The sequence below is a fragment of the Polyodon spathula genome, chromosome 3 (assembly GCF_017654505.1).
Source record: "Polyodon spathula isolate WHYD16114869_AA chromosome 3, ASM1765450v1, whole genome shotgun sequence".
Classification (NCBI taxonomy): domain Eukaryota; kingdom Metazoa; phylum Chordata; class Actinopteri; order Acipenseriformes; family Polyodontidae; genus Polyodon; species Polyodon spathula.
The window spans coordinates 54839109-54860261 of NC_054536.1; the positions used below are offsets into that span (position 1 = coordinate 54839109).

Sequence of the window (21153 nt, forward strand, 5' to 3'; positions counted from 1 at the left end):
AATCGTGAAAAGAATCCTTCATGGGTGTTCATGGTGCACTCATTAGACTTGCAGTGCATAAAGAACAATGCAGTATCCTCTATCACCTACTAGGAGGTTAATGGATAAACCTCAGTGGGTCTACATAAAACATCATGATGGACACCCCACTAGAAACAAAGCAGCTTTTAAAATTGGACCAGCCACTTCAGCTGATGTTTTGTGAGCATTTGGGAATGGAGATCCGAAGAGAGGTACATGTCTCATTTAATGTCTTGAGAAAGCTGCAAGAAAAACTTTAATGGCACATAACCCAATGGGATTTTATTACAGCCAATTAGTGTTTAATTTTTAACCCAACGTGACGTATAATAGAGCAGAACACAGTTTGTTAAATGTAGTGAAATACATTGAAATAATGGTTTTGTAGAGCGACATGTTCTTTTAGTAGGTGGAAGACTTCTGGTTATCTACAACTACAGCACCAGCAGGCTTAGGGCTTGACTTAATCACACTATTCCCTGACATGGGAGGAAGTGAATTAGGTTTACATGTTTATCATATATCACGTGCTTAACTAGATACATTGTGAGGGAGCTAGGTTTTTTGTATAGAAGTTTGCAGTTATCAGACACAACCATGCTCGATGCACGTTTATTTCAAATGCGGGTTTACAAGGATTAATAATATGTATATAGTTCTCTTATAATATTACCATCTGACAATGGTTAATCATTGCAGACTGCACAGTTTCATACTGCGCCTATCCTCACACATTGAACAATGCTCTCATGTAGCAGACCAGTGCTGTGGCTATGATGTACTTGGTATTTATATTGCTGAAGTGTACAATAGTGCTCAGTGACACTGTTTCTTTATCCCTTCTAGGACATTATCTCCAGCCAAATCCCCTACTTCGTCGACTGGCTCCATTGCATCAAGTAGGAAGTATCCATACCCCATGCCACCCCTTCCAGACGAGGAGAGGAAAGCTAAAAGGCAAAGTGCCCGGGTAAGAATATTTCGTATATACAAACTTCAGAACTCTATTCCAGGACACTACCCCATTTAGATACAATGTCTAGTTTTAAAAGAAAAACAAAAAATGAAATGAAAGCGAAACATTGCAAAGCGAAATACACAGGGTTAAGATTCAAAGTATATACACAATGTCTACTGGTTTTGTATTGCAAGAAAACCCTTGCCACAGACTCAATGCAGTCAACTGCTTGAAGGTAAAGCCCTCAGGTTTTTTTTGCTTAAATATATCCAGGTAAAACATTAATACGTGTTTTTAAAAAGTGCTTGGTTATGTTTTTTTTAAATCTTTTAAAGTGAAAGCTGCAAGAAATATATCTAAAATGACCCCACAAAAAATAAGAAGCTGACAGTTGACAAAAACTAATATACTGAATATGCTTTTGTCAAAGGCCTGATTCTAGCTGTTGCCCCATATCTAATTATGATCTGTTGTTTTAAAGCACTTCAAACAATTTTAACTTCAACAATTTTGTAATTAGATATCTCTTGTTATTTTAAAGGTAAAATACTACCACATTGAATAGCCAAAGTGTCAGAGCCTGCACTTCAAATGCCAGTAAATCCTATCCAAGCACAATTCCTGTGAAGTGTTGACTTCTTTAATAGTATTTAATTTTTGTTGCCCCCACACAGCTATGGGAGACATCAATATAGAGCTCTTCTTTTCTCCGGAACTACTAGACTCCATTTTCTTCCACTTTTATAGAAAAAAAAAAAAACCCAGGATCACACTGTGGAACTCCAAGAATGACCTGCTCATTACAATGAACCTTTCTGAGAGGACGTGCCCCCATGAGCACATTCTCAGCTTCAGAATGCATATCCGAAGGAAACAGAACATATACATTCTATACATAAATATAAATACATTATAAAAAACAATCAGCATGGCACCACCAAGCCCCCCCCCCCAAAAAAATATTGAGGGGTTCTCTTGATTGGTGTTGTATCGAATGCGATTAAAACAGGACACCGTGAGAAGGATTTATTTAATGTTTTGAAGCACGTGATCACTGTAGAAATAAAACTGTATGCATGAAACCTGTTTATCAGTTTCTGTAGTGTTTAAAGAACAAAATGCATTACTGTAGCACGTGGGAGACGGAAATGATGTAGGATTTTAAACAAAATGTATATTTTCACTAATGTGATACTCAACACAGTCTTTCTCATTTCAGCGGTTACAGGCAAGATATGAGCCCAGTTCTGTTGTAGTCTTGCGTTGTTGTTTTGAATGTTTTGTTTTGCTATCAGTAATGAATTATAAATATGTACAGCTCTGAAACAATCATCAGATGGATTTTTTCATTCGTTACTATATATATATATATATATATATATATATATATATATATTTTTTTTTTTTTTTTAACGATTACTTTCAGAAATGTCTTACTTTGATAACAAAATTTGGCAATATCAACTTTAGGGGCTTTGTCTAAAAGCTGGAAAAAACAGTATTACTAAGCTTGTATACTATTACTGCTTGTTGCTTTATGCTTTCCCCTTATGCATGTAACTAATTATTTGGGGAATCAAAACATTTATCACAGTACTGTAAGAAACAGGGATCTCAGATGGAAAGTGTGCAACGGGATCTAAATTATAGCTATGTAATGGAAATGAATAGTGAATCATATTAGATATTTACATATTCAATACTGGCTAGGAGGGGTTACAGTTCTAATCTGATGGGACAACAAAATACATATTTGGTAAAAGAATCAGCATTATCTTGTTTATAAGAAAGATAATTAATTTCCTATTTCTTGATGCTATTGCCTGGGTTAGCTAAACATCTTGCACGGTCAGATAGTGAATGCACTTACACATAGAATAGTCGTTTTACTGCACAACCTTTTAAATAGAGCATTTGAAATAATATTTAATACACAACATATGCAGATAACCTGTGTTAATAGGACTGGCTTTGTTACAAATTTTGTAACATGGCAACAGATTACAAATCAAGTACATCCTATCGATAATACCATATGCTTTATAGCACAGTTCCACAAGAATGTGGATTTGTGTATAGATTAAGATAGCATTATGAATATTATTACTGTTAAATGTAATTTTTTTAAATCAAATATATAAACATGAAAAAAAATAGCTGAATGACTGAGTGCTGCTTTATAAGTATAAATGACTATAATGGACTCTAAATATGTTGCTGCTCTATTTTTGAGAGTAAGTTACCAATTGCTTTTTTTTTTCAGTATTAGAAATAATACAGCTGTACTTGTTTTTTAGAGGACGTTTTTTTTTTTAAAAGACCTGATAACATTTTTCATTACCATGCAAGCGAGTGACTTCACATAAACTGTTAGAAGAAAAAGAAATTTAATGGAACAGTCGAGCTCAAATGGGTTAAACTCATGTTACAAAGTCTGAAAAGTGTTTTCACCATAGTGACTGGCTGCAATAACACTTGCATCTTTAACTTGCTAGTATCTGCTGACTTGCATTTTTTATTTTGTTTAGGTACACATGATTTGCAACTGTAAACCTTATTTTTTTCTGTATTGTAAATAGAGCAACACTGTAAATCAATGGCCATGTTTTTTCTGAAATATTAATTAATCTTGTAATATATTTAATAAAACATTACCTTTCAGTGACACCCTGGCTCTTGCATTATATTTTATTTGACACCCTAATGCACTATGACTGAGAAACATATTTTAATTTAAAAAAAATCCTTACCCAGAAAGTTACTCAGCTACTGCACATGGAAATTTGAGCCCCCATTAATCAAAGGCACCATCAAGCTGGTAGTATCTACAGTCTTTTGTATTTTTATGGTTCCTAAAGTATGCACCGAGGCTGCTAAAAAAAATCATTTGCTTATTTTACTCCATGGTCTTGGAATTAATTACAGTCTAAACTTAAGTTGCATTCCCAACTAACTTTAGTACAATTCAAGAGTAAGCTGTGTGATTATTTAATTGAGAGTTGTGCTTGTTTTATGTAGTTGATTACACCTATTACTAATTGATTGTCACTAACGGATTGTTTATTATATTGAGTATGACTTGTCTGTGTTTTAAATTGTTTTATTTCTGTATTTGTATTTTTGTACTGTAATACGTTTTATCGTACTGCTGCTACCTTTCTTGGCTAGGTCTCATTTGCAAAAGAGGTTTTAATCTCAATGTGATTTCCTAGTAAAATAAAGGTTTAATAATAAACCCTTTCTCACTTTACATTAAACACCACTACTGCATATTTGTTTATAGATCCTGATAAAAAAAATAAATAAAAGATGTAATTTAATACAGTGCATGTGTTAACAAAATGATTTGAACCTCCCTTGATAACATAAGTGAGTGTGTGTGTGTTTGTGTGTGTCTGGGGGGGATTCTGGCAAGCTTCAGGCTGCTGGTGCCCAAATTAAAAAATTGTCATCAGTTCTGTTCTTTGCTGTGCCTAATTTCCCTTGAAACAGTGTGCTGACCAGTTAATCAAATCACACTCACTTATACATAGCTTGTTACCTCATGCATCCACGAACTCCCCTCCTGTATTTTGCATTGCTAATCCAAAATAAATACATTAATAAAAAATGTGTAGTATTTTTTATTAATTATATCAATACAATTTGTCTTTTTAGTTTACATTGTGGAAGACTGCTCCTTTCACTTCACTCACACTCCTTAAAATAGTTTGGGAATTCAAATAGACCATTTGTTACAACCATGTACTTAATTATAAAATTGAACCAATCATACCCCTCACCAGTCCCAAAAGTACCTTTGAAGTCTGGAAAGGCCCTTCGGGGCCAGTTGCTTAACCCTGAAACAGGACTTTTCCCATCGGCTCAGATACGAGTCTGAGACAAACAAACAGTACAAAGATTACAAAAGAGCTGTAAGATGATATTCACATCTAGTGAACACATACTGTACACAGAGTTGCTGTTGGTATTCCTGACAATACAGTCGTTGTTTGCTACACAGCGCTGGGGTTTACATAAAGACATTTAGGATAATCTAGCCTGTGTTACATAAACCCACAGCTTGAAACTACAAAAGAGAAGCTCAGACAGCACATTAGCGGATTAAACATCACAAAAAGGTCACACCTGATCTAGTAGTTCACACAGAGTTGCTTCTACTGAATCCTGTGTTCTTCTAGTTTCTTTTCATAGGGCTTGCAATTTGTACATTTCTACATTCATTCATCTCCTCACAGCTTTGGAAGCACTTGAGCTGTGAAGTTCCTGCAGCTTTTCTCTGTGGTCCTCTTCATTTTGTGAAGTTGCTTGCTCATCAAGTGAGTTTCTGATGCACTTCTTTAGTTCTTGAATGCCATATCCACTGGATGCTGAGACTGGGACGATATGGTTAAAGTGCACTGTGCTCCTTGGAACCGCACCTTCAGGAAACAAGTGTGCAAAATCTAGAATAGAAATGTGTTCATATGTTGTACATGCATTCTGTTTTAATTATAAACAATTTTACTTTCATTTTAAAAGTTTCTGTGCTGTGTTTTGCCGTTCTCTCATTTTCACAGACACTCACCTGCAGGGTTACCTGATCAAATATTTTGTGCATTTTCAATTTAGCTCCTGGATATAAAATCTAGTCAACACATATACTAGTCAAAGTGACAGCTATTTTATTTTTGTAGTCCTAATATCAACAACCACCTCCACCATACATTTATGAAGAAAAAAAAAAGAAGTAAAATGCTGTTGTTATATTTCTTGCTGTCGCAATACACTGGGACTTTATTCAGAGTTGGTTCTATCATTAAACTAACATTACCGTAACATAAAAAATGAATGAATGAATAAATAGATGGGTAGCCTATGCAAAATGCTGGAATGACAGTATGGAATGACCAGTCTTCTGGATAGGAAAAGGGCACAAGATGACAAGCGAACACTGGTTCTGACCTCAGCTCACAATTTGGTATTTCACTGCATACAATTACCGCTGAAGTTGGCATTTTACAAACATTTTTAAAAAGATGCTTTAATGGTGTCTAAAAATGTGTAAAAGTGACAGGCCATTCATCAGTTTTATATCAGACACCTAAATGCCATAGAAAAAGGTTTCGGTGAAGATACCGAAAATTCGGTAGCACTTTAGATTACAGGGAACGTGGTTATGATTTTGTTTTGTACATAACTGGGTTATTATCAATGGTTTCTGTATTACACTGCATCCATTGTGTGATTACATGTAGTTGGACATGTAAATCCACCAGCAAGGTACCTAATTCTTACATGGTTATGTTAGCCCAGTAATCCAAAGTTCTACCAAAAATTGTATGACCGAGTGATTGAATAAAAGAACAACAAATGTAACATACCCCTCAACAAAGGCATAACAAGCAGAATACAGGTCAGTATCTTGGACAAGTAAACATATAGCATGCCTTTTCAGCTTGACGAATGAAGGGACAAGGGACAGTTGAGCTTCAGCCTATGTATGGTGTCCTGTCAGAGGTCAGAACTCATGGAAAACATGTCACTATAGAATCTGAAATTCTAAACAACTAGCTAACTGATACAAACTCCAACATTTCCTTAAGTGTCAAATACCTACCCAAGATATTCAAACTATTGTAAAATACACAGTATTAATCATGCCCACCTTAGCATTTGGACACTACTACAAGAAAATAAAATAAAATAAAATAAACACGATATAAAACAAATACCCAAAGACATCTAGGGAATTGAACCGTTGACGGAGGCTGCAGAGGGGTTCATGTTGATCTGGTGGTTTACATGTAGCTGCACAAAAGGAGGCTGTTTACTACCATACCTTGGGGATGTTGTAGTTGTTCTACAAGTTCCTTTAGCTTTTCTTCAGCGTCTGGCAAATCCATTTTGTTCACAGCAAGGAGGGCTGGCTTTGACATCAGCTCTTCTTTGTATAACTCCAGCTCCTGGACACACAACGGGACACATTTACTTTTAACTGGAATTTTAAAACCAGGCGTTCCTTTTCTCAAAGGGAATACCTATATAGCCCGGTAAAAGGCGTAGGTTTACATGCAATTTACAAGGCATTTTGCTTTTACTAAGATGAAAACTGTGCAGCGCAACGCTTAGCTTGCTTCAGAAGTGGGCACAAAGCCACTATTAAAGCAGATTACACAGCTTCAGCATTGATGGAATAAGAAAGTGACCCAAATGCATTTAGGAGCATAATCTATTCATGCTAAAAATCCTTCAGTGCTTTAAACAAAACAGAGAAGGTGAACAGGTATAACACTTATGATGCACACAATGATCCAAGGTGATTTCAAATGTACATTATTTTAACCGTAACTAACAACAGACCACCATGACCGTTTATTACGTTTAATTATTTTGTATTGAAGTTGTTTGGAAAATAAACATGCACCACACTTTGCAGATGTCACGTCATGTTTAGGGTCACGTGAAATAACATTTTTACCTCACCATATGAATGTCCTTGTCCTCGGACTGCTGATTATAACCAGCTGCTGGATTGCTAAACCTTAGTCTTGATTGGCATGACTAGTGAAAAACACTGTACAACTATAGATTTTTTGTAAATTCAGATTCCTGGTGAGGGGGGTGGGGTACCTATGCCCATGGCCATGACATTTGATTTATACAAGACTTCTATTGAGTTGCTTTATGTACAGTAGTCTCCGTGTATAGGAACACCTCCTAAGAGAATAACCTTGCCATGAAACTGATTTTTCCCACTAAGTGCTCCACCGAAAGGAACAGGAACTTTGCTTAAAAGAGCACCTTTTTGGCACCATCAGCAATTTGAACACAACTGATACAGTTCTGTTTTGTAACCTGATAACTCATCATCATCAAATTTTAATTAAAATAGATTTAAATCTTTTCAAAAAAGTGATTTGTCATCGCAAGAGTCTTTTGAGGGACCTCATCGGTACAAAATGGCATGTAAACAAACAGCAAAATGCGCCGGTTGTTTCTCCAACAAAAAGTTGGAAATTGTTTGAGCTCTTGAAGTGAAGTGGTGGATTTGCTCATCCAGACCCAAATTACGTATAAACATTTCTTAGTCTAGTTGGTCTGCCTCACTGCTATTCTTACATGTATTGTCTGCTTTCAGAAATACTATTTGCCTGTTATTTTCCTCGTTCATTGGATTGATCATTCTCAAATGGACTCAGTTACTCCCCTATTTTCATTCTGCTGGTTTCTATTGTCATTGTATTGTAAGGGTCTCGATCAGGCTTAAAATGTTTAAAGTGAATGATAAATCTTTGTAAGTTGATATATATCAACCATCTTACCTTCGTTAGGAGCTGTACAGCTTCAAAGGCTGTTCTAAATGGTGTTTTGTAAGAAAGCTGGAATCCACTTACATCAACCTGAAATACAGACATAATGAAACAATCTTAACTTATCAGCTCTGCTTTCTATTTTGAATTTCTCAATTGTAGTAACAATTTCCTGAATACAAAGGGTCATTGGCCTAGTTTACTTCTAGAATCAACACAATGTAGCACTGTGTTATTGTAATGTTGTGTTATGACCCTGGTGGTCAATGACACGGTGGCCTTCAAAAGATCTCGGTAAGATAAAAAGTAACCCCAATTTGTCCGTACTGAAAAAAAGGAATTCCGTACGTACAACCGTGCTTCAGCAGCGAATTATCCTTTCACCCTTTTTTTATGAACATCCTGTCCAATCTTAGGTTTCTACAAAGGACACAAAGCAAGCATTCCCTATGGCACATTTTAATGTGAAATTCTCTGCCATCGATATGGCCAGAGGTTCATTTGGCAGTGAAAAGACAGTATCTCAGAGTGTGCTGAAAAACCAATGAGTTCTATATGAGTTTAATGTCAAAGACAGGTGGCAGATTTATAAAAGTACCGCCACGTCATTCCCAAATTCAAGTGATGTCGACGATGAGCAGGGACCCTGGGAATCTGCTTGCTGCGGAATAGTGTGAATTTTCTACGCTGGCGGAAAAGATTTTGGTTTTACACTTGGGGCGGGGATGATAACCAAATCAATACACTTATCATCTATAACCATCAACACTGCCAATTGTGCTTTAAATTTCTGTAAATATTCTTGTTCAATAAAACTGCTTCTGGTGAATAGAGCTCAAGGTTGAACTGCCTCGTTGTGATTCATGCTGAATCGTAGCTGCAGTTTACTTCAGCTATCCAGACGTGCGTTGCTGTTAATGAACAAGCTTTAAAGATGCTGAAAACGAGCAGGTCAATGAGTTTGGCAATAGCCATCCGAGATAAACTAACATTAGCGCCATTTTCTTTTTTTTCTTTTTTTTTTTTTTTAATTATTACTACACAGACGCATTTGTAATGTTTAAGTAAACTAGTTTGTTTGTTTATGTTGTTGATTGATGGCACTGGTGAGCTTGTAACTTAGAATTTAAAAGTGTACCAATAAATACTTCTTGTGTTAACTGATATTCAGCAGTGCTGTCTGCTTATCTTAATGTGACGGGGAAGGGCTGCTCACTTTTAGCCTTTTATTTTAATTGCAGACTAACAGGGATTTTAATTTTTTTTTTTATTGAAGAATTGTATTCTTTTTATTGCAGAAAACTAGGACTCCTGATGAGGAGTCATTTTGTCATTTCAAACAAAATAAGAATCAACGGCAGCTTCTACTCACCACAAAGAGCAGTTGCTTTGTTCGCTCAACATGTTTGAGAAATTTGTGACCCATTCCTCTGTTTATGTGGGCGCCTTCAATCAAACCTGGTAAATCAGCTACAGATATCTGAGGAGGAACACATATTGTAAACACGAGCATGAATGAGCTTTACATTGGAAAAGGGTCACTTCCATGTTAGCTTGAAAATATTAGTTTAATGAATGTTCTTGTTTCCAAAGTACGAGTGAAGTTGATACAAAATTAACATAACTTCAAAAGGAATGCAGAAACGTTATTTGCTGTGCTTTTTAACCAAGTATACAATACTAGCATGCCCATAACTATTTTATTCTCTAGTATTTCTTAATATAGGCCCTTTAATACAGCAGCTACTATGATATGTTGTGTGTTTAAACTATTAGCAGTAATACTATATTGAATTTTAAAATAGCCCAGTCTTACAAGGCACTCCAAAATATGAAATACTGTTCTGAAATACAGAACAATACTGAAATACAGATATACAAATATCTGTAATGAATTCTATTGACTCGCAAAAAAAATTAATGTACAGAGCTGACGTGAGAAACTCGAAGTGTTCGGAGGAGTTAATGCTTCTGAACCTATAAACTGGAATCTGATTAAAATCCCACACAGGTTCCTGCTTGAACTCAGGATGCATAAAGGGTCTTGGAATTGAGTCCTCAAATACGTAACTTGAATAGGTCGTTTTATGAACAATAAAGTGTGGAAAATGCAGAAATGTTGAATTTTCTTATGAAATATAGGTGAAAACATTACTGCGTATTACCTTTCAGTTGAAGGCGGTCAGCGTCGGCTGTAGTAGCCACTAGAGACCGCTAGAGAGGGTGCAAAGCTAACGGTGTTGAAATAATAGTAAAATTTAGTTTGACAGTGTTAGTTAGTTTTATGGGTTAGGTTTAGGGGTAGGCGTAGAATTAGGTTTGGGGTTAGATTTAGGGATTAAGTTTAGGGGTTAGGTCTAAGTCGCATATGATGTGGTGTGAACTGAAGTTGCCAGTGGAGAAATAAATGGTGTTAGTAATTGTAAATGAGGCAAGGTGAATGGAGTAACATGGCGTTTAGTTCAATTAGTTCTGTTGAAGAAGTTTTTCAGTTTTTGGATAAAGAATAAAAGCAGCTGTGCGAGCACAACGAGAGCTGTAGTCGTACGCATTATAAAGGTACAGCTGTATTTTGTTTTACAATATTTTTGTAAATAACTGTAGAATAATTTTTTTTACGCTTTTTTTTCTTTAAATTAATATAATAAAAATTCAAGGATGAGAAATTTGGTAGAATTTTGTGTTTTTGAGCGTGCAAGTTAAGTGTATAGTTCTTTTGCAACCTCTAGCGGCCTCTAGTGGCTACAACATCCAATACTCACAAAGGTAATACGCATTAATTAATGTTCTCACCTATAGTTCATAAATAAATTCATAATTTTGGTATTTTCCTCATCTTATTGTTCTTAAAATGACCTACTGGGCAGGATTTTCAAAAGTTTGTAAATGATAATTCCAGTGTTAATCAACAAATCGTTATGCAGCATTGATGTTGGCATTTTCAAGAGGTTGTATGCCTATCTCGTTATTAAATAATCATGCTAACGTGATTTCTGAAATTATGTTAATATTTTAACAAGCAGGGCTTCTTGAGACTATTTCTTTTGTTTGCGTGGGAATTTTCACTTGGAAAAGGAAGGTTTTAATTAACAAAAGACTATAACTCACCTTGAAACAGACCGCGGCTGTGACAATAGAGACTACCTAGATAATTCCGAATTTGTAGTTATGAAAATATTTTAGACTTTTATATACTTGTGGTTATGAATGAGATTTGTTCACTTGTTTTAATAATTTGTAACTTTCAGCCCGGAACACAATGCCTGATGACATCACAGGAAGGGATGCATGGATGCATAAAGTACAATGGCAATGGGGCGAATCAATAGGCGAAAAAATAAGGCTATGGCAGTAATAAATATCTACAATTTTGGCTAAAACTTAAGGTGACGTGATCATGAAAACCAAATGACTGGAGACATGCTTGTATTTTCTATTAAACACGCGCACAAACATACATACACACATGGTATTCCACTGGTTGGTATATAATGTCCGTGACAATATTTTTTTGAAAACAAGACCTGACAGTCCCACATTGTATTTTTTAATGATGATAAAATAGTTAAAGAATACTTAAAATCTGCTGCTATAATCATGATTCGTTTATTATTAATATCGTTATCATTAAATTATACCAAATCACGTTTTTTTATTTACAATGAAGGTAACCTATCGTCCAAAAATATACTTTCCCTTCGGTGTAAATAAAAACGTGATTTGGTATAGTTTAATCATAATGCTATTAATAATAAACAAATCATGCCTCATGGTCCGAATAGTTGTTAAGTATGCTGTAAACATTTTGTCTAACAGTTAAAGTGCAATATGGGGCTTGCTTTCAATAGATATCGCCACAGACATAAATGGCATACTTAATGTGATCGAGATCATTGGCATGGATGTTGCCTAACGTATCTGTAATGTTGTCAGACTCCCCCCACATTGTATGTACAGTGTACACTCTCACCTCCACACGTCTGTATGCACGTATTATAACATCTCATAATACTGAAAATGTTCCATATCTACTTATATTCATGTTGAGTTTATCACGGAGGCGAGCAAACAGTACCAGAGAAAATGCATGATTAGAGGAATTCACCGAGCAATTAACTATAAACAAACTGGGATTTGGTTTGGGAGTTCTATCGTAATTTTAAAATCGTAATAAATGTATAATGAAGCGTTACGTATCATGTATAATAACTAACAACTACAAACACAAATGACACTTCCAACTAATTTATTTATAGCCTACAATCATACTACAAAAGTAGATGTCAACATAAGAAAATAAATTCCAACCAATACAGATAGATTCTTAGCTTATCTATCTACAAACTCCATCAAATTTTTTTCCATAACAGCGAAATATGCTTCCATTCATTTTTTTTGATCTAGTTAACATGCATTTTGATAAACAAATTCCCCCTTATTTAGTTTTTGAAAAAGGGAGTGATGTACGTGACCTGCGACAATTAAGCTTTTTAACAAGAAATTAGTTCACTAACGACCTCATCGACTCAATTTCTAAGCACTCATTTAATTAATGCATTTTGTTTGAAATAAAGCTCTCGTTACTATACCACAATTTCGATACAATACTGGTTGCACCTAACCGTGAAAAAAAACTTTTAGTTTTTTTTTGCCACATTTGCAACCTGGAGCCATGTAAATAACAACAACAACAACAATAAAAAAAGCAGTTCTCCAAATGGAAATTATTTTTAAAACAAACGTAACTATTTTATATTGAGGTTTTGCTTGAGGAAAGTTAAGTGATTTACATGTTCTGGTACACAAAAATCCACTGGATTTTAAACCGGCCGGAGCAGGTTGAATTTCGCCATCACCCTGATGAGATTATAAATATTAATAACCCGCCTCCACTCAGCTTCCGTTTCGCTCAGCTGCCGACAGGCTTGACAAAAACACCATGAACACAGCGATTGGTAGTTGAGATTTAACAGATTAAATTTTACTTAAAAAAAAAAAAAAAAAAAAACACACACACACAACAGTGTATCGATACAGGGCTCACTGTATCGATAATCGTAACGTCAAGAAAAATATCACGGTTCACCATGTCAACTGGCACACCCGATTGTCAAATGGAGACTTTTAGATACATTATACTGTAATAATTACAGTAAACTTCAAGCTAACAGCCTAGGGAAGCAGAAGCAGATTTTTGATGCTAAAATAAAATTTATAAAGTTAAAGCAACAAACATTTCACTCTGTCTATTCAGCAAATATAAAAGTTTGAGTTTTGCTACAGTATTTTCTATAAAAAACAAAGGATGAGTCTTTCACCCCCATTGCAAAACACAGGTTGTAAATTACTTCTTGTTGATGCGTAGTACTTAATTACGCATATAACCGAAATTCAATTTCTAAAGTTCTTACTGTTTTACTGTGCATTGGGTGGTAATAATGACTTTTAGATGCGTTAGCTAGAAGGAAGTGCCTCAGAAGGTATTGGTGTCTGTCTGTCGAGGGTCAAAACTTAATTCTAGTCACTGTAAAATACCAACCTGTTTGTAATCTTCAAACATTATTTTTCCTATTTCTGGCCTCAAGGTTGTGACTGTAAAAAAACATCACATATCAGTAATGCACACATCTTTTTTTTCTTTACCTTATTGACCATAACATAATACAGTTGTATCACCTAGATGATACAATACATTGTGAGTTGTATCATCTACTATAACAGAGTAAATCAAATCATTATATAAATCAACAAGTAGCCTCCATTCCAGCTTTCCAGCCACTGAATCTAAGCAACTCGAGTGAACCCTGGAGGTGAAGCCCGACTGGCAGGGATCGCTGAAGACAACATGATCTTGCAAGCACTGGATCTGTATGCAGTTTGTACTTACAAGGATAGCTTGCAATCTGAGGTCTGGCATGTGAAAGTAAACTCAATAGAGATGATTTGCCAGCATTTGGAAACCTAAATAAAAAGAGGAAAAAGCAACACTTAATTTGAATCCAAGTGTATGTATGTGTGTATATGTGTGTGTGTGTGTGTGTGTGTGTGTGTGTGTGTGTGTGTCATATATATATATATATATATATATATATATATATATATATATATATATATATATATATATATATATATATATATATATATATATATATATATATATACACACACACACACACATATATATATATATATATATATATATATATATATAGACAGACACACACACACACACACAAAAAACTCAACAGTCACTTACCCCACTAAGCCCACATCTGCGATGAGTTTCAAGTCCAATCGTATTTGTCTTGCCTGACCTTTTTTGGGCAGGAAGCCAGTTGCAAAAGATCCACCACAGCCACCTTGTCCTACAAGTACCCGCTCACCATCTTGATTCAGTTCACCTGAAAACATTAATCAGTATTTGAAATGAGAGCGAAGAAAGTTTTAAAATACATTCTTACCTCAATTATCTTTATTAACAGTATTACTCATCCCACGTTTTACTCGCTCAAAATATTTTGATCCTTCACTTTTTTCATGCTAATATCAAATATGCTGCATCCTGGTATGCTGGTCTGATTGCAGCTAGACCACTGGAGTGAGTTTGAATTACAAGACGTTCAGTGATTAGGTACAAGAAAGTAGTAGCAACTTTTCACCTACAGCGCTGTCTTTGATACATCTGCATAAGATACAAATAAAGAAACAAAAGAGAGGAGGAATAATATTGACAGTGCTGATAAGAGGCATGTAAAAGATTTGAAAATCTTAGTTAGCATTCCTAAATGTATGTACAGTTTCCAAATAACTGTAATATCTCGTGAAATTTAACCAAGTATATGTTATGCTATTATAGTACCTACCTATGACCTTTCCATCATCGGTTGTGACTGAAATGCCAGATGGAGCATAGACCTCACAGTGCTGTCCTTTATCTCCCTTCAGAGCTCGGATACTGAAACGAGATGAAATGACAATTATTATGAAAAAGATTATCACCGTGACCGCTTTACGTACAGAATAATGTAGGTGTGACAATAATATGGACAAATTCCTACATATATCCCCACATTCTTATACCGTATGTAACTATGGCAAAGAAGGGGGTAACCAAGTATTTATCACAACTGGTTCAGTTCTCAATTTAATTGGTTAGCCCCAGATTCTGAAGCTACAGGAAGTCTTAATCAACCCATTAAAACATCAATCTCCGAAATGTTCAAAACATTTTACATGAACTTTTGGATAATGTCTGTTTTGGTACAGAGGCAGTAAGTGGTTGGATATTTTCTTACAATACCTAGTAATTATTATTATTTTTTTTTTTAAGATGTAATTTTCACTGATCATTTACTCCCTCAGTCAACAGCGGAGCAAGGTAATGAAGAGCGCCTGCCTCCTGTCAATTGTCAGCGAGGTGACAATTGTAGTGGCTTAGAGAATTGTTAGAGAATAATAAAGAATACCACATGTAACAAAACAGCAGACATTTCTAAGAAAACAGTGCTTTCACTGAACACTTGAACACCAACCATCAGAAAAACACATTTTATATCAGCAAAAATGCACAGCATGAAGTACTGTGTTTTGCTCACCGAGAATGCCTTGACTCAACTGTAAAGAAAAATGACACTGAGCTACATTCTGAGGCCTAGTTTAGAATGAATGTATGAGTGATCCTCAATTTCAAGATAGCATAACATTTTAACAAGACAGGCTGTAAACAATAAACTATTATCAAGTGGTTACTCAGACAATTAGGGTCTGTGAAACCAGCTGCATAAAACTAACAATAAAATGTTATTTTATATGTGCTCCCAACATCATTTAATCCTCCTGAGATTCAAAACTCACAAACATTATGGGATTAATTAGCCAATTAGCTTTAATTATTTAAACTACTCGCATAGAATTTTTTAAAAAGCCCATTTGAAATGCAAGTTCAGCACGGGTGACAAAAGTCTCAAAGGACTATAAATTGACTAACTGCCATTCACAGGTTGTAATGCGGCATAAAGTCTGTTTTGTTAATAGAAATCTGTATGATTTTCATGAAACTTTCTTCTATTCAAGTATCATAGTTTAACTGTCAGAAGTATGATTTGCACAGGACTAAAAATCAGTTGTCCTCAGATTTGGTCAAAAGCACAGGGCGTCTTGTAACCTCCCAGACGGGGATTCACTTTCATCAGGGAAAAATTGGTAAATTAAAAATGAAATATGATATTGTGGCCAGAGAAGGGACTTTTGTGAATGACTTCTACATGAATCAGATGTAAATAACTCACCAAAGATGGAGTAAGAACAAGGCGTATTAACGGAGCACCTTTTCGTTTCATTGTACCTTCTTTTTCCAAAGGCTAACCATTTCGTCCCTTGAGTGATCTGTATTTTTATATATGTCTTCATCGTTCAAAGCATTCATTTTTAAGAGTCGCAAATTATGTTTTGTACTTTCGCCCGTCCCCAGTTTTATGGCCAACCGTAGCATTTTCCTTTAGAATCTCAGAGCAGATCGTACCAATCAGGGCGAATACTCCGTAAATGCTTATATAAATTCTAACAAAACACTGACTTGGTGGATTCACACGGGAGCAAAAAGACACACGACGCTTGTGTTAGATGTTTTACAGGTCCTGACGTCCTGCAATACAATCAGAGGACCTCTGAGAATTATTACCTGGTATAAAAAAAAGAAATGGAAAGTTTGCACGGGACTAAATTTTACCAATGTCGGTAGAAATTCAGAAACATCCCGTTTATGCAGTGATTTTTTGTCCTGTGTGAATCGGGCTATACATGTAGTTTACTTCAATTATAAATAATTGTAGCTTACAAAGTTTTCATGCTGTGCTTTGCCCTTCTCTCGTTTTCCAATTTCAGAGAGACCAGCCTTCTTGCTGGGTTACCTAAGCGAATCCTTTGTGTATTTTCGATTTAAATTCCAGAAATCAAAGTGCATCTTGAAATAATTTGTTTTCAAAAGGCTGTAGGATTCACTACATAGAAGTAACCTGTCATTCAAATACTGCCACCGTGTCAATGGAGCGCTGGTTAACTTTTTTCTTAAAATCGTGTTTGTCATAAATATTTTCAAATTGTTTGTTAAGCACAGCATTTACAAGAGCTGCGGTCCTGGACACAGTTGAGAATAAAAGGATGGATATGGGAAAAACAAAATATAAAAGATAATTTTAGTCTGCACATACTTTTAGGGTCATTTTTCAGAGATGGTTAATATTTTGATAATTCAAAACTTGTGTTTACAAGTCTTTTAGGAAACAGCATAGCAAGGTCCAATACATGTTACTCGTACAGTAACAACCTAACTGGATTTGACACTGGCTTTTTAAGAAGGCTTTAACAGCCTACAACACTTTCATGAATATCAAACTATTTTACTAATCAAAAGCAGACTTCATAAAAACACTGTCTGAATAACTCCTGAGTTAACCCTTTGTGAAGAGGCCCCACAAAGTTGAAAACATTGCCTACTTACCTACTGTTTGCCCCAACACCAGCTACAAACCTCTTCTGTGGATATTTGTCCTTGATTTTCTTCAGGGACATACCATCTTTGGCAACAACCCAGACGTCACCTCCTTTACCACCTTGTCCACCCAGTCGTGGCAGCCCCATGCCACCACTGCCACCTCTGACATAGAGCCTCAGATTATCCACAAAGTTTCCATACTGCAAGAAAGAGAAAACAGACAGCTACAATACAACAGTGTTTCTCAATGGTCAGACCCAGGGCTGGTACTGGTCAGCGATAAACTCATGGTCAGTCCCTTTGACTATGAGCACAAAAACTTTTCAACAGTGAGAGGTGAGTGAACCTGATTGTCTTTATTCTCCCAACTAAATATTTATATTGTAATATTACTGGATACAAAAATAAAAACAGTAACTAGTCATTACTGCTTTACATATTTTTTATCATTGACAATAAAAAATGTTAACATTTATGTGTTTCTTTTTAATTAGAAACTTGTATTTATTTAGCAGTCCACCAAGCAAACAGGGCTCTACAGCATTACTCACATTAATTTGCAAGCTTTGCACAAGTGCTCATCGCCAAAGCTAATTGCTGAGGGCTGGTTACTAACCATACTGTACAGAATATTGAATAGCTTTTGTTTTTAGCATATTAAAAAAAATCAATCTCTGTGGTAATTGGTTTACTACGGTGCATTAAAAAGTAAATTGGAAAATAAATAGAAAAACCCATCAGAGTTGTCACCCTGGGCTTTAAATGGTTGCTGTTACTGTAAAATAACAAGTTACCTCCTGCAGGCTCCCAAGAGCAACGCTTCACTCTCTCAATAAGGTTACCTACTTTAACCCCAAAGCTGGGGATTTAAACATTGATGCGCTTTTGCCTTTAAGCAAGGCTGATATTGCTATTACAAAACGATGTTAAATCATGCTAATCTGTATTTGGAAAAAATAAAAAATCCACTACACACTGGTCTTTGCATCTCTATGACAACTGTTTGTTTTCTAAACATTCTGATGAAAAAAAAACAAAAAACATGTAATGTTTGATTTACTTATTTTATTTTCCCAGGTAAGAATGCTAAATTTAAAATAACCAAAAATGTCGGTTATTTCAAGTGAAATTATCCAATATCTAACGTAAAATGGAACATACAACCCCGGTATGAAGTTCGAGAGAATCATAAGAATACCCATCTATGAAATGTAAAGCCTACATGTAAACTAACAAAATATCAACGCAGCAAACTTAAATATGGAATCATCACCAACAACACATTTTCGCACATATTAAATGTGTATCTCAAAAGTCATGTGTTCCCTCTGTTAAAATCCTGCTGCATCAACTCGCTTGTTGTAGACTAGTCTCTAAATATTGTAGTCTTCAGAGGCTACATCCTGAGTGAAACTGAAAGGTGTAGCTGCACAGTGTTTTAATTGGCCTACCAAAGCAAAATCTCAAAACATGTCCAAACGGTTTCCACGTGTTCGGTAATTGAAATACACAACTGAGCTGTAAATGAAATGACCGACCCTACCACAGAAGTTCTGACCTTCACCCGTCCTACTACTCGATGCAAAAGGCATCATTAATATTGTACACATTAAAACATTTCAAATATCCAACTCGTTTATTTAATTGGCGTAATATTTCCAGGGCTTCGCAACCACAGCTGCACAATTAAAATTAAATTAGATTCTAATGTTTTGTTTTTTTCCGTTATATTTTATGTCCTCAGCGAATGACTGCCAGCCACAACTAGTTACATGCCACTAATTCTTATGTATTTGATCCGACAACTTCGTTGTAGCCAGAATACGTAACTTTATTAACCTCAGCACAAACTAATTCACATCATTGTATAAACAAAACTACTAACCTTCCTGTGCAAAACTCTGCTGCACCAAACCATGCTGTATGCACCTGCAACACAGAGCACACCTACCGTGTGTCAATAACACATTAAAGCAGTATTTTGTCACTTGAAGATAACTAATAATAACGATCTTTGAAAATAAGTTTTTGAAATAAGGTTTACATCTCCAAATGTTACCGCATGACACCCAAAACACGTTGATTCAGAAACAGGAAATGCCGCATTTCAACGAAATTCTATTGGATAACAAGGATGTCAATCCCAGCTAAACGCACCAACCGCATATTCTGGTTACAGCATCATACAGTGAAATGGTTTTACGTTATACTTAAAGACACAGCGCTATATTGTACTGTTGCAGCTACTGTAGTAGTGTTTTCAGTGACTGGTTGGACAGAGTCAAAGCAAAACTCTGATTTTAAAGCTGCTGTGCCACCATCATGTTAACTTTTGTTCTGTGCAATCCTGTCACTATTTAATTCACTAACTATTCAAAATGTACAAACTATATATATATATATATATATATATATATATATATATATATATATATATATATATATATATATAAACATTGAGTGTGTCGGTTAGTCCATCAGGTCGATCTAGCGGGTTTCTATTTAAGCGATGTGTGGTACATAACCGCGACTGGAGTTATACATCCTGAGCCGTAGGCGAGGGCGCTAACGAAAGTCAAGGTCATCTACTGCACGGTACAACCAGCGTCGATCGGGCTCTGTCGCTATTAGAAAAATAAAGTTTATCGCTTTATTTTCTCATAAAAAAAACTTTAAAACCTATATTTACCTTGAACTTTACATATTTCGCCAGGTAACATTCCGCTGAGGAAAATAGTTCCTAACATAATTAGAAACAGAAAAACGACATACACATAGAGAAAACATTATTATTATTATTATTATTATTATATATTATTATTATTATTATTATTAATAACATATTTATTTATTGTGGCCTTACTCTTTTTTATTATAATTTATCTGGACTTGTACCATTGTTGTAAAGTCCATGTTGTATTGAGTCTGAGTAGTGTGCATATTTTACCTTTTAGTCTTGTTCCCCTTTCTTAACAACTGTCATACAGATGATGTTTCTCTGTACTTGTTGATTACACCGTGTAACAAATTATTTTATAATTTATTTTTGGTTCCTGGGTAGTAAGTGTTATTTCCTAATTGCTTATGCCTCAAAAGTATAGAAAATGGCTATTATTCCCCACAAACTTTGCTTTTGTGACCAGGACAGTGATATTTTGAAATGTACCTATTTTCCAGAACATTCCAGATAGATTCAGTGCTGAGTAAACTTGGAGTAACTTCTAGAACTTTCTAGAACTTTCCAGTAATAGTAGTATAAATACAGGGGCCTTAAGCCCACCAGTTCAGTTTAGTTCCAGCTGCCTAAGTGGATACATATCTGCATTTTTCTGAGATGGCATCAAGAGGCTGCAATGGTAGCATTCCTGATGGGTCTCCAAGGCGGTTTT

The 21153-nt window shown here is 35.3% G+C and overlaps 2 protein-coding genes across 7 annotated transcripts in view; one reads left to right on the plus strand and one right to left on the minus strand.

Annotated features, from left to right (window-relative positions):
- The window catches only part of LOC121313191 (disintegrin and metalloproteinase domain-containing protein 22-like), a 99127-nt gene extending 97402 nt beyond the window's left edge, over positions 1-1725 (plus strand). For all 5 annotated transcript variants that reach the window (XM_041245490.1, XM_041245491.1, XM_041245492.1 and 2 more), the window contains 2 exons: positions 868-991; positions 1654-1725. In XM_041245490.1, coding sequence (XP_041101424.1) covers positions 868-991; positions 1654-1674 — 145 coding nt within the window. In that variant the 3' untranslated portion in view covers positions 1675-1725. The remainder of the gene's footprint in view (positions 1-867; positions 992-1653) is intronic.
- Positions 1726-1828: 103 nt separating this feature from the next.
- On the minus strand, positions 1829-19853 carry LOC121313192 (GTP-binding protein 10-like). 2 transcript variants are annotated; one of them, XM_041245496.1, is made up of 10 exons: positions 19650-19853; positions 17771-17964; positions 15135-15226; positions 14528-14672; positions 14159-14232; positions 13811-13863; positions 9644-9751; positions 8284-8361; positions 6801-6924; positions 1829-5400 (listed from the first exon to the last, which is right to left on the minus strand). In XM_041245496.1, the coding sequence occupies exons 1-10, from the start codon at positions 19680-19682 to the stop codon at positions 5204-5206; spliced, it is 1098 nt and encodes a 365-aa protein (XP_041101430.1). In that variant the 5' UTR covers positions 19683-19853; the 3' UTR covers positions 1829-5203. The 2 variants fall into 2 exon arrangements, with proteins under 2 accessions (XP_041101430.1, XP_041101429.1); XM_041245495.1 differs by having other exon boundaries at positions 1829-5424.
- Positions 19854-21153: the final 1300 nt, after the last annotated feature.